The sequence below is a fragment of the Hemibagrus wyckioides genome, linkage group LG05, assembly GCF_019097595.1.
Source record: "Hemibagrus wyckioides isolate EC202008001 linkage group LG05, SWU_Hwy_1.0, whole genome shotgun sequence".
NCBI lineage: Eukaryota > Metazoa > Chordata > Actinopteri > Siluriformes > Bagridae > Hemibagrus > Hemibagrus wyckioides.
Window position 1 is genome coordinate 7,430,078 of NC_080714.1, and position 13,887 is coordinate 7,443,964.

The 13,887-nt window shown below is 38.2% G+C and overlaps 1 protein-coding gene across 2 annotated transcripts in view; it reads right to left on the minus strand.

The window, feature by feature from the left end:
• Positions 1-13,887, minus strand: part of slc12a5b (solute carrier family 12 member 5b) — a 63,268-nt gene that overhangs the window by 29,882 nt on the left and 19,499 nt on the right. For both annotated transcript variants that reach the window (XM_058390374.1, XM_058390373.1), the window contains exon 2: positions 128-231. In XM_058390374.1, coding sequence (XP_058246357.1) covers positions 128-231 — 104 coding nt within the window. The remainder of the gene's footprint in view (positions 1-127; positions 232-13,887) is intronic.

Below are 13,887 nucleotides of genomic sequence, written 5' to 3' on the forward strand. Positions count from 1 at the left end.
AAATTATTATTATTATTATTATCATAAAAATAATAAAAATAATAAAAATATTATTATTATTATTATTATTATAAAACAAGGCCAGTGAAACAGTGATTTTTCTCATATCAGATCTGAAACGCTGTACCTCAAACAAGGCCATGTGCTTGCCGTCATACTGCTGGCTCTTCTCAATGTCAATGCTGCTGCTGCTATTGATAAAAGGGCTGCTCTCTTTGGGGTTTCCATCTCCTGTGAACACAACACAAAGACTTACTAATGAGGCTGCAGCATCATCAGCTTTTTAATATCCACCTCCTTAATCAACAAAAGACTCGATCCAATTCATACTTTCAACCAACTCATCCAAACGATCCCAGTGAGTCGAAGCTGCACTGCTGTATATTACTCAGTCACTAATGACACACTTGCATAAGCTACAGTAAACATTTTCAGCCTGCTTAGTTGTCATAAGAAGTGATGCAGTGCATATGAAATGTGAAGTGTCAACAGTTTAATTAATCTGGGATGAATTAGGATGAAGAATGAGACATTTGCAATGAGCCATTTTCATTTCCCTTCAGCTTTGATGAGCTCCAGCACCACCAGCTTTAATCATAATAAACACAATGCAGCAACGGGCAGAATTTCAAAGTCCTCCTGTAACCTCTCCAGTGAAAAGCAATCATTACACCAGTATTAATCAAATTATAGTCATTTCGGAAGTACATTACGATAGGTGGCTAGTATTAAATATGTAAGAGTGTGTTAAGTAAGAACAAGCCTGTTAGAAGAAAATCATCAACGACTACTGAAAATCATACCAAAGTATTTGTACCATATCAACCCTCCAATTCTGTACATTTGATCCATTTATAGTTGAATATAATGTGCTACGCTTAATTATTTCCTGTTATCACTTCAATCATTTTCTTTCCTCTCCCTCTTTATCTTATAGACCAGCCTTCTGCTGAAACTGGAGACTCCTTCCATAAATATTCATACACATCTCACAGCTCTCAAATCGTCAACATATCTGTGATTCTATGTCTATTTTTGTTAAATGACAACACATTAGTATGTGTATTTTGATCAGTGACCTCACTGCATCATCATCATCATCATCATCATCATCACTAAGTTTCTGCTTGAACACCTCAGTTTAAACAGTTTATAGATGTACATATGGTTGCTGGACGTCGGCACATCAGTTTGCAGTATTTCACTGAGCTTCCCACAGGCACACAGTGTTAGATGATGTATTTTTATACGCTGGATTGAATTTAGCATGCCAGAAGTAAAGCGAGAGAAATAAATAGACTGAGATTAAATGAGTGCTAAAATAGAGAACAGCACACTTTAAGGGAAAAAAAAAAGCTGAACATCCTGTGTGTGTGTTTGTGTGTGTGTGTGTGTGTGTGTGTGTGTTTACTATCTTATTATCAGCAATCTTCTCCATAGCAACAACCCAGTACTGAGCCTATTTCCATCCCACACTTTAAATCGACCTTAAGTATTTTGAGTAAATACTGTAGAATAACCCTTTAGGAGGCGGCGGGTTGTTTTTAAGGCTCAGTGAATTCTTCTTTGAAATACAATGACCTGGTCTGTTGTGGAAAAAGATAAAGATATTAGACATATATAACAATGAAGTGGTGACTAGCAATGCAAACAGAGGTCATGCCATTAATGTGTACTATATATGCGGTACTCTGATGATTCTCAAAGTTATCCAATCAGCCAATCACGTGGGAGCACCCCAGTGAATAAAATCATGCAGATTCAGGCCAAGAGCTTCAGTTAATCAGAATTGCGGGGATGATGAGATCTCGGTGACTTGTTTTCATGGCATGGTTTGTTGCTTGTTCAGAAACCTCCTGGGATTTTCACAAATTTGCATTTATGTTTATGGCATTTGGTAGATGCCGGTAGCCAGAGCCAATGTAAATGAATACATCCTTATACTAGTTCACTAGTCAACAAGACTACCATCAGCTTAAACACTCTGCTGGGGAGGTAATTTAGTCAGAAGAAGACAAAGGCAACACATTCACTTGCTTATTTTTAGTTCTGGTAGGTTGTTTGGTAGATGTTGTTTGAAAAATGTCAGTGACTCAGCTGTTCGGAAATCTAAGGGAAGTTCGTTCCATCATCCTGAACAGAGAAAAGTCAGCAGATTTATTTACTTATTTTTAGTTCTAATTTCAGGAAGTGGTAGATTTTTTGGTAGATATTTGGAAAAATGTCAGTGGCTCAGCTGTTTGGAAATCTAGGGGAAGATTGTTCCATCACCCAGGGGCCTAAACAGAGAAAAGTCTTGATGCAGTTCTTCCTTGAGAGAAGATGGGACCAGTCCAGCACATGACAGCCTCCACAAAAGAGTGCAAAATACATCCAGTGAGCGGGAGGTCTTCGGGTGTAAACACTGAGAGAGGTCAGAAGAGAATGACCATACTAGTTCAAGCTGACAGGAACCACAAAGCTACAGCAAGTCAAATAAGCACTCTTTACAACCGTGGTGTGCAGAAAAGCATCTCAGAACACACAACATGACAAAGGTTAAAGCAGATGGGCTATAACAGCAGATCATATCTGATTCCCCTTTTTAATCTGAGGTTACTGTGAGCAGAAGCAGGTTCTGAACTACTCAAACCGGTAACCATGCCACAGTTAACATCACTGCTGTGAACATTAACTGAAGCTCTTGACCACTATCTACATAATTGTCTGCATTGGGCTGCTGCCACATGACTGGATATTGAATAACTGCATAAATGAGCATGCAGGGGGGGTTTGGGGTGACTTGTGTCCCTAATAAAGTGGATGCTTGTGTATGTTAAAATGATTTCAGAAGCATTTTTGTGGTGCAGAACTAACCAGGTGCTCTTCAACTGTATGACTGAGCTGACATTTTATTAGGTATTCAAGCAGTGTAAGGAACTAGGCAATAAATGCACTAGAATATTTACTGCTCAGGGTTAATATTATCACAGCATCTCATTACTGACGTCTTCTCTCTGTTGTGTTCGACTGGCTGTAGCACTACACAGCAACACAGATATGAATCTATAAATCCTGTGAAGGTCAAGGAGACCGAACACAACGGGAGCAGTGATGATGATCACAACTGGTGTCCTACTAAATCTCTCCCAGCTCTACAACACACGCACACACACGCACACTCACACATGCACACTCACACACACACACACACACACACACACTGGGTTTTCCTAAAGATAATTCGTCAGTATGTTTTTTTTCAGCACACACACACACACACACACGGTTTTTCTAAAGACATTTCTTCATGATTTTTTTTTGACACACACACACACACACACTGGGCTTTCCTAAAGACATTTCTTCATGATTTTTTTTGTAACACACACATACACACACACACACACACACACACACACACACACTGGGTTTTCCTAAAGACGATTCGTCAGTATGTTTTTTTCAGCACACACACACACACACACACATAAACACACACACACACGGTTTTCCTAAAGCCATTTCTTCATTATGTTTTCTTCAACACACACACACACACATATACTGGGTTTTCCTAAAGACAGTTCTTCATTATGTTTTCTTCAACACACACACACACACACAGTTTTCCTAAATACATTTCTTCATTATGTTTTCTTCAACACACACACACACACACACACACATATGCTGGGTTTTCCTAAAGACAGTTCTTCATTATGTTTTCTTCAACACACACACACACACAGTTTTCCTAAAGACATTTCTTCATGATGTTTTTTGTAACTGTAACTGTTTTCTGGATTGTCCTAAAGATGTTTCTTTAGTGTGATGTGATGTTTTCTTCAGCAGACATACACATGGTTCCTTAACTGATTCCTTAGGAATGTTCACTAAACAATATTTGCAATAAACAATTCCAGCACCACATTCTAACCAGTTAACAGGAAGCTTTGGTTGCTAAGCAACATAATGGAAAAAGATTAGGGGATTCCATGGACAGAGAGATAGCAGTAGTGTACGCTTGTTTTTGACATACTGATAAAGAATTTAAATTATTGGTACTCATCCAGACACAGAGGTGTGAATATGGAGATTCTTTTTAAAATCAGAGTTTAGAAATAAGAAATATCTAGAAATTTTCTGGTCCAAAAATAACATGCTATGATGGTTTTGGTTTAAAGGATTCAGTGCCCCTTGATCACAGAGATATGCCAGTTTATTCGGTACCACAGTACTATGTAGTACTTTTATCCTATATATAGTGTGTTGTTAGTCTATAAGACACGACACATTGCACTTAATAAAAAATAACCCAATGACCTTTAGAAGGAAGACTGTATATACTGGAAAGTGTGGCAGTAGGTTGCAAGGTCTGTTGTTTATTTTACTGTTTGACCTTTAACTGAACCTATTTCTGCGCCTCATCCGGATACACTTATATATATATATATACATATATATATATATATATATATATATATATACGCTAGATAAAAAAGGTCCTTGTCTTTTCTGAAATAGGTTATCACATTAACGATAATTGCCTGTTCATTTTTGGTGCATTAATTATATATAAGTGCACGTCCACTATGTGGCTAGTTGCATAATAAGGGCGATTTAATCGAATGCATTCATGTTTAATTAATGAGTGACTGATTGACCGAGCAGTGCGTGTTTTCATTTCCATATTTGTTTCAGTTATGACCCGCTGACTTTGAAATATGCAGATCAGCTCAGCCTAAATGAATAAGGAGTGTTTTACTTGGTTATTTGCTCTTTGCCTCTGAGGTAGAGTTGGGATAATAAGCCACAATTGGTAAAAAAAAATAAATAAAAATTAGACCTTTAAGCGAATTAAATAAATGACCAAGCCTTTAGGGTCACATCTTAATCATTATAGACAAGAAAAATAGGCATGGATTCTCTCTCTCTCTCTCTCTCTCTCTCTCTCTCTCAAACACACACACACGCGCATACACACACAGAAAGAGAGAGAGAGAGAAAGAGAGAGAGAGAGAGAGAGAGAGAGAGAGAGAGAGAGAAACCTATTTAGCTAATTAATTATAAGGAATGCAAACATCCCAAAGCAACAAATAAGGGTATATCCCAATATTTTAATATAAAAACATGATTTGGCCTTTGATATAATTAGGTCTCATTTTTTCCCCTCTTCTACTTGCCCCTGAACTCTCCAGACAATAAACTAAGAAGCCCAAAGACAGTATAAAATTACAGTTTTCAATGTTCTGTTCTTCCCTGGAAACCAAAATGATGGAAAAGTAAAGCAAGGCATTGAAACATTAGCATACGACACCGGAACGTTCTATGATACAGTATACAGTCCGCTGGTAAGGTTTTGTTTCACCACTAACCATCAAAACAGCTTCATTTCTCTGATTCTGATTCTCTGAAGCTGTTCTAGTGTTACTGTATTTCCAGCTGAGGGTTTTGTAATACAGTATGTGTAAATTTGATTTTATAACCTGAGACAGACTTTGCTGTTGAAGTAATCTGCTTGTCGAAGTAACCTGCTTTTGAATTATTCATCTACTTATACAGCTTCCTCTTTCTCTCTCTCTCTCTCTCTCTCTCTCTCTCTCAGGGCTCTTGCATTTGTGTGTTTTGCAGCGACGGTGCTTGTTGCACCAATATTACACAACGTCATCCATGATTTATGAACTGCTCTGTTCTCTAGTAGCTAAGGACTGATGAGTTCAGAGCGGTAGGTGGCCTTAAAGGAACACCAAATGGAAACCTAAACCTATTTTTTTTCCCACAATGTTACATATTTCTGAATGAAACTAGGTTTTTTGGGGGTTTTTTTTTGGAAAACAGACCATCAGTATTTGATTGCGTTGTGAAAAATGACTGCTTGCTGGATGACAGTCGACAGCTAGAGGAAACTAGAGGAGCGAGCAGAGCAAGGTGGTGAAACTTTAGCAGAATGTAATCTTAGAGAGAAAGAAGGGGGAAAAAAAGAAGATGACCAAGCACTGAGCCTGGCAGGACTTCAGTCGAAAGCCTGAATAGAGCAGATTGATGTTGATGAAGTGTGCAGGATGTTCGACAAAATGAAAACATTGGTGTTGAAGGTCAGTGGTCTGCCTCTGCAGCTTGTCTGTTTAGTTTCCTCTCTTGCTTTTGTGGAGGCCTGCAATGCGATGACTATCAGAGCATCTGTCTAACAAAAAGCCGTGTGCGTATGCGTTAGAGTAGCCAGTTTATGCATTGATTTGTAAAAATACAATTTATACACATTTATAAAAATAACAGAAAATATAATGATTGAAAATACATCATTTATTATTTCAGGTGAATTAAGCAGGAGGCTATTTTTTTCTTTTTTTGGTACATTTTCCTCTTATCGCTGTCACAATTAAGGGGCTTAGATGGATGCAAAAGCAGTATGACGATCTACTGAAAAAATCAGCGAACGATCCAAAATATGTTGACGAATCAGCAAAGAGGATATTGTAACAAATACAATAATACGACAAACAGGAAATAAGAAAAAACATTCAGAAGAAACAGAAGAGGCTTGGTGAAGTCAGAGTAGGCAGTGCTGAATGAATGCCTCTTTTAAACCGTGTGTGTGTGTGTGTGTGTGTGTGTGTGCGTGTATGTGTGAGATTAGCAACAGGTGTGTGATTAGAACTCTGGAGACTGTGATTTGCTGATGGTGTGAAGAACTGGGGATTGTAAGTTCATGGTGGTCATGTTCTGGGAATTGGAGTTCAAACACAGACTTGAGCTGACAATTGCTATGTGAAAAACATCCTCTTTGGAAAGAGTTAATCCCATCACTATCTGAATGATCTTCTGCTGATCTTTTTTTTTTTCTCTCCCCCCCAACAGCCCTAATCTCCACTCGTCATAATACACTTGACATGAACGCTCTCAAGAGATTAAATTGATTCCTTTATTTCACTTCAGCCTGGGTTTCAGCCGGTGCTCTTTAACTGCTCTTCATACAGCTTCCACGAGGCTGCAGTTTCATCGAATTTTCAAAACGAACTGCCTGATTCAGCAAAAGACAATGCAGCAGATTTTAGCGAGACATATTCATTCATTGTGTGGGTTTGAATTTAGTTTTAAGTGCTATATATTACAGCAGAGAAAAGGATTTTACAAATAGTTTAAAAGCCAAACGTTGGCTTTGACGACTGCAGTAGTGACTTCAAAAGGCTTCTCTATTTCTGATCAGACATTTTTTCTCCCCAAGCTACTCCACACATTATACCCCCTCCTCCAGTCAGCTTATATAAGAAGTGACGCAGTGCATATAAAATGCGGGATTCCATCTGGAGTGAATCGCATAATGTGACATTGTGCTGTTATTCTTCACGTCCCTTTGGCCATGACAAGCTCTAACACCATCTTTCTCAGTCACAACACAACTCAAGCAACACTGCTGACCTTTTGGGACCGGAGCACTGAGGTGAAACTTGTGAAAATAAGGGTGGAAAAAGGTGACCTATGTAACTGTGAGCTTCAACATCAGTCACAGATCCAGCAGGAGGACAGATACCACAGCAAAGCTTGAATTTTTTAAAATATGGAAAACAAGAAATTTCTGATGAAAAATGCAAACGCGTGTCAAGTAACTGTCAAGTCTACAAGGGTGATAATACAGCTTGTGCGTGATCTGTCCTTAAGCAGAGTGTGCTGACATGAAGTCATTGAGAGGGAGGTGGGAAAAAATGGTGCTAGACCAGAAGTGATGAGCTCAAGCACACTAGTCAGAAAAAGAGACAGATGAGTAGACAGTGTGAGAGGAAGATAAACAATCAAATAGAAGCAGGCAAAGAGGGCTGGGGAAAAATGAGCTAAATTTCCACTTCAGGCTCTTTCATTTAAAGCTACTTACAAGTAAAATCAGAGTGCAGAGCAAAGTGAGTTTCTTTACATTTGAACACAATCTCTTTTGGTGACAAACGCAGAATCTTAGGTCTAGGGTCAGGGATGTATGAACCTACATACTGCGATGAGAATGTTATATAAATCCTAGTGATTTCACAGCCAGTGTAGCAAAAATTGGTTACGTTCACTAGGTGAGACAGATGGAATACTCTGTTTCCTGTCAGTCTAAGTGTCTAGCCAATCAAAAGTGTCTGTGAGCTCTTGTATGTGGAAGAGTGCAGATTTTCTCCAGGTGTGTTAGACTCCCCTGTGACGTAGCATGAGCAGAAATTTGCAAAGATGCAGTTGATCAGTGTCTCTGGGTAGCTGTCACATGATCACTGGAATTGAAAGATGGCCAAAATGGGGAAAAAGGAGTCACTGAGAAGTCATTGAGGAGGCAGATCCTGACGTTGCCATCTGGAGTGCATCTAAATCAAAGTCTAGAAGCTCCAGAGACATTGGTTGGTAGTATTGCTATATCCTAGAATTACATAACTTCCTTCTCCTACAAAACCGCACAGAATATGGCTGTAAGATGTCTTTAGCTTTTCACATTCTTGATGTATAAATCCTGTCCAATCTTATCCAGAAAGGGCCAGCGAGGGTGGCGGTTTTCATTCCAACCAATCAGAATCACATTGGAGTCTACTGAAAACCAAGATAAACTGATTAAACAGGTGGAATTGGGTGTGGCTTCTGCTTGATTGGAATGAAAACCTGCACACACATCAGCCCTTTGCGGATAAGATTGGAAACTCCTGCTCTAAAGTGTGTGTGTGAACATCCTCACATTAAACCCTTATAAACAGAGGCTTCCATCCACAGAGGATTTTTGTTTGCTGAAGACCGCTGTACTGGCAAAGGGAGTTCATGTAGCAGTGTGATCAAGGATAACGACATTAAGTCCATTCTAATCTGCTAGAATAACAAGAGTGATACACTGTGACAAGAGGTCATATCCAGAGTTTAGTTAAGCTTACTCTGCTGTTGAGACTTCAGAGATAAGTAAAGACGTTCTGATCACTCGCTATGCACAATTTTCTCCTTAAACTTTTTATTTTATTGGCTAGAGCAAGAAACAGCATTAAATCCAGTGGCGCTGTCTGACAGTTTAATGAAGTAACCATAATATTCACCTTGATACCAATTTTGCTTCTATCAACTACACTCAGAAGTTTGAGGTTAAAATAAATGTACAGATATGACATGAATATGGATAACAATCGCATTAATGGTTCCCGTAGAAGCTATTTATATTTTATTGGGTGCACAGGGGATGGATTAGAGAAGACAGAATTTTATTCAGAGACAATATCTTATGTCCAGTATCAAATTTAATAAGGCACGTTGATTAAATAGTCTGGAATTTCCCAGATATAAACGGATTAATATGGTGTAGAAACCGAAGCATACGCATGGACAGAGTTACTGTATGTCCTGTTGTCTCTCTCCCTAGCTTCTTTTCCTTCCTCTGTCTCAGTAACTCTTGCAGAGTCTTTAATCTGCTTCTTTCCTGCTGTCTGCCAGCAGTGTAACTTTTCAAAATGTCAAACCTACTTTTCAAAGTCATTTGTCTTCCACACAGATTCATAGACAGCTAGCAGGACATATTGGAATGGCACACTACTGTAGATCTTGCTTAGGGAAAATAATTCTCTGTAACTTCAGGCTCCTGAATGTTATTGACCTGAGATGATCGAATGAAATGTAGACATTCCGCTGCCATAACTGTGCAAAAAATGCACTGCTAATGGAACCATTAGGCTGGAAAATGAATTAGCCTTAAGCATTATTTATTGGTCAAACGTACACCAAACAGATAACCAACCTAAAGACACAGACACACAAAATACTATTAAAGACAAGTGAAATCTTCTGCTTCTTCACTTTCAATTACACAGAATCTAGGAAGTAATTACTGTATCAGCTTTTCTGTTTTTTTCCCTCTCAGTCAGAGTAAAGCCTTATTTGGGCTGGATTAGTTTTACAGGCAGAGATGAAGTAATAGAATTATTATCAGTGTATCTCTAGGGTTTTATATCAGTCTCAATCCATCAATATTTTATAGACTTCCTGTTGAGGTATCAGGAAAGATTATTATTAGTCTTTCGCATGCTACCAGAGGACCTTTAGAAATAATCCCAGGTCCTATACTGCATATCCTGTCCATATTGATATATCCATAAAGATTCTGTGTCCTACTAACATCATTTTATATCCAGTGCTTAATACAATCGCATAGCGGGAGTACAGTGTGCAATATAAATGTGTGGAGGGAGTACAGTGTGTAATATAATTATGTAGAAGGAGTACGGCATTTAATATAATCACAGAGTGTAAGAAGTTTTGCGGTTCCCTGAGTGAAACATACAGTAGCAACGTCACTTATAAATGTCACTATATAAAACCATATCTTTCATCATGTGACAGTATATTACATAACAAAAGTTCATTATTTGTCCTATTTTCTGTTCATAAAGTCATTGTACACCAATGTACTATATTTGAAAAAGCTCATAAGTCATGAGAGAGAGAGAGAGAGAGAGAGAGACAGAGTCCTCTTTTTTTAAAAAGTACTTGAACAGACTATGTTGTGATATGACCTAGATATAGAAGGTGGAGGGAGAAAGACAGAGCGCTGCTTCTCCCATAATCCTTTGCCTGAGGTAAAATTGTGACTTCTTCTGTCTCAGGATGGCGAACCATGATGTAGTGTCTCTACTCTATATGGCCATCTAATGAGTTAACATAGCAAATTGTTTGGAGCTCGGCTCCAAAACAATGCAATTGCTGTAAAGGACGATGTCCTTTAGGAATTCATCCCTGACCTGTGCCATCCATATACCTGCAGCTGTGTAGGAACTCACATACGCACACACACACCCACACACACACACACACCCACACACACACACACACACACACACACTTCCTTTCTCACTACTGGGAAGTCCTCACATCTGTGTGTACATCCCCCTGGGAAGATTTAAGATATTATTTCTAATTCATTTACACACACACACACACACACACACACAGACACACACATAGTCGGGTGATTTGGAATGACAATGTAGCGTCACATCCAGAGTGCTGTTGGTACAGGATCAGCACCATGGACAGCAACCCTGGAGACTCCACCACAACAGTGCTGAAGAGGCACCATCCCAATCGCTCGCAGCAAAACACACCCAGCTGCCAAATCACGTCAAGACCAGACAGCTGAGCTGAATGCCAGGGAAAAGGATGGAGAGAATAAATCCATTGTTCATAGCCAAATACACTAATTCTGGCCTACAGACTCTCCAGAGGAAATTGTCTTCCAGCTCACCAGTAATGACACAAACACACAACATTCACAAACCAACCTGCTCAAAGCCTTACCAGATCTCCCAGTGGTGAGCATTTGTATTGCCTTATTACTTCCTTTTGCCATTATTACCTTCTTCTCTTTGATATTGCAACATCACCACATATATGATCACAAAAAGATGGAATGGAGTGTATTTTTATTAACATTACATCAAATCATAATAACTTCAATAACACTGGGTTATGTCTTCTATTACTGTAACAAAAATAGAAAATGGTGCACCATCTTGGAAATGTTTCCTGGATTCCACTAGGATACCATGCGACGTTTCTTTAGGCAAATGATTAAACTACATGCTCATTGTCTTCTTTAGTCAAACTGGGTAAAAAGGTAACAATAACACATAGTGGTGCCATTTTAAGGTACAGTCATGAAGTGTGTTATCTAAATATCCAGAGCAAGCTCAAAATCCAAAGATTTTTCTTTCAGTATCTCAGTTCAAAAAGCACCCCTGAATGCTCCACTCCTCCATCTAGATCCATTTAGGAATCTTTGATCCCCCATGAGAAAATTATTAAACTCTCCCAGAATCCCACAACGCAGGGCTTCCCTATTATACAGCTCCTGTGAAAAGCCTTTCTGAAGCAAAATCTTATAATTTTACAAAGTGCTACTGAGATATTTAAGAGTATAGTGCAAGAGGGCAAGATTTATTAAATTACTAGGCAACATGATTGACAGATACAATCGGTGGGAACTTGTTGTACAGATTGGTTTTCTGTTTTCTGTATTCCACAATGTCTTTTTTCTTTTCTTTTTCATTTACTGAACATTATGCTGATGGAGTGTAATGTAAAATAGCTGACTTTGCTTTCAATAAAATACTTTTAGACAATCAGAGAGATCTATACCTGTGAATTAAAATATCAAAAAAGATTTGTAATATATAAATATATTACATATATATTTTATATTATATTTATTTATTTATTTATTTATTTATTTATTTTCTATCCTATAAACAGCTTGTTAGGTCAAGCAATGACACTGGATTTAGAAATGCCGTCTGTTGACTTCTATTCTATGAAAAATTTGTGCCATAAGTAAACTTAGATATAGATGTGTCTCACTTCTTATACCTTTTTTCTTTCTAGAAAAAAACCTTGTTATGTTCCCACAGAAAGGGGTGGGGTCTGTGCTTCCCGGATACAAACTAACACCAGCATTAAGAAAACAACAAGAAAATGCAACAGACAAAACAGAAAGAAACTAGACAAAAAGAAACACAAATACAGTATTGATAATAATGGCATTATAGGCATTATATACGCCTTAAAAATGCAAGTGAACTCGACTTGAAGATAAACTTCGTTAAACTCATGTAGCCAAGATGATGGATATTTTACTTTATTTTATTTTTTGGAAATTTATCAACAAAACTTGTCCAGACAATTGAAATTAAGGAGAAGAAATAAGTGCACATAACTTAATGAGGTTGTCATGATCCGAACCAAAAATCTGTCCTTAATGCTAAAAAAAGAAAATAAAAATATTAAGACAATTTTAAAGATTGTAATGAAAGAGTAAGGAGAGTATTTTTGTTTCTTTTGCAAATTTACTTAAGTAAGAGTATAATTAAGCATATTACAAATCTCTAACAAAAGTAGCATTACTCAGGTATCCTACATCCCGGTATTCAGCTGATGAATACTTTTCTCTGTGATGATCAGCGCTCTAAGACGCATTCTGCTTTTCTAAGTGATATTCGTTCCTGAAGTGACGTCGAACAGACAGGGTGATGGAGATAGCGGGACGGAGTGGCTCAGCAGGCGGAAAAATTGATTAGTTGCTTGTTGCTAATGTTTAATGGGTGTGTAGTACCATATGGCATCTATATAGCTGTTTGGAGTCTTTTCCGTCCAAAGCGTTCACATTCCATGGCATTAAATTAGACCGAAGGTGCAAATGTAATATGGGAAGCTCCTAGAGAGCATGTTATTTAGTAAAGGTCACAGACACAGAGGGCAAGGAGCAGCCTTCACAAATAAAAAAAAGAATGTAGTGACTTATCATTTAAGTAAAGATACTGAGTGTGATTATTAATATCTGTGTTAAAGTGTTAGAATGAAGCTAAACTGGACCTACAGCTAGCATACAACCATTCAGTGGAAAGTATATCAGGTAAGACAGATTATTACAGCAACATCAGGATGTGTATATTATATCTCCGGTATGTTTAAGACAACTAGACATTCATGGAAGTAATGAATACAGATGTTCAGTACGGAAAATTTGTCACTGTTTTATTTAAATGTAAAGACACACGTTGTCTCATGAAATTTGCAGAGACACCTTTACTGCAGTAGTGATACATTTAGGTATTATCTTTCTCTCTCTCTCTCTCTCTCTCTCTCTCTCTCTCTCTCATTCTCTCAATCGCTCTCTTTCTCTCTCTCTCTCTCTCTCTCTCTCTCTCTCATGCTATCTCTCTCTCTTCCTCCCTCCCTCCTTCTCTCTCTCTCTCTCTCTTTTATTCTCTCATTCTCTCAGTCTCTCTATATCATTATCTCTGCCCTATGCTCTCTTTCTCTCAATCTCTCTCTCCCATTCTCATTCTCCTTCTCCTTCTCACAATCTCTCTTTCTCCCTCTCCCTCTCTCTCTCTCTCTGTCTCTCTCTCTCTCTCT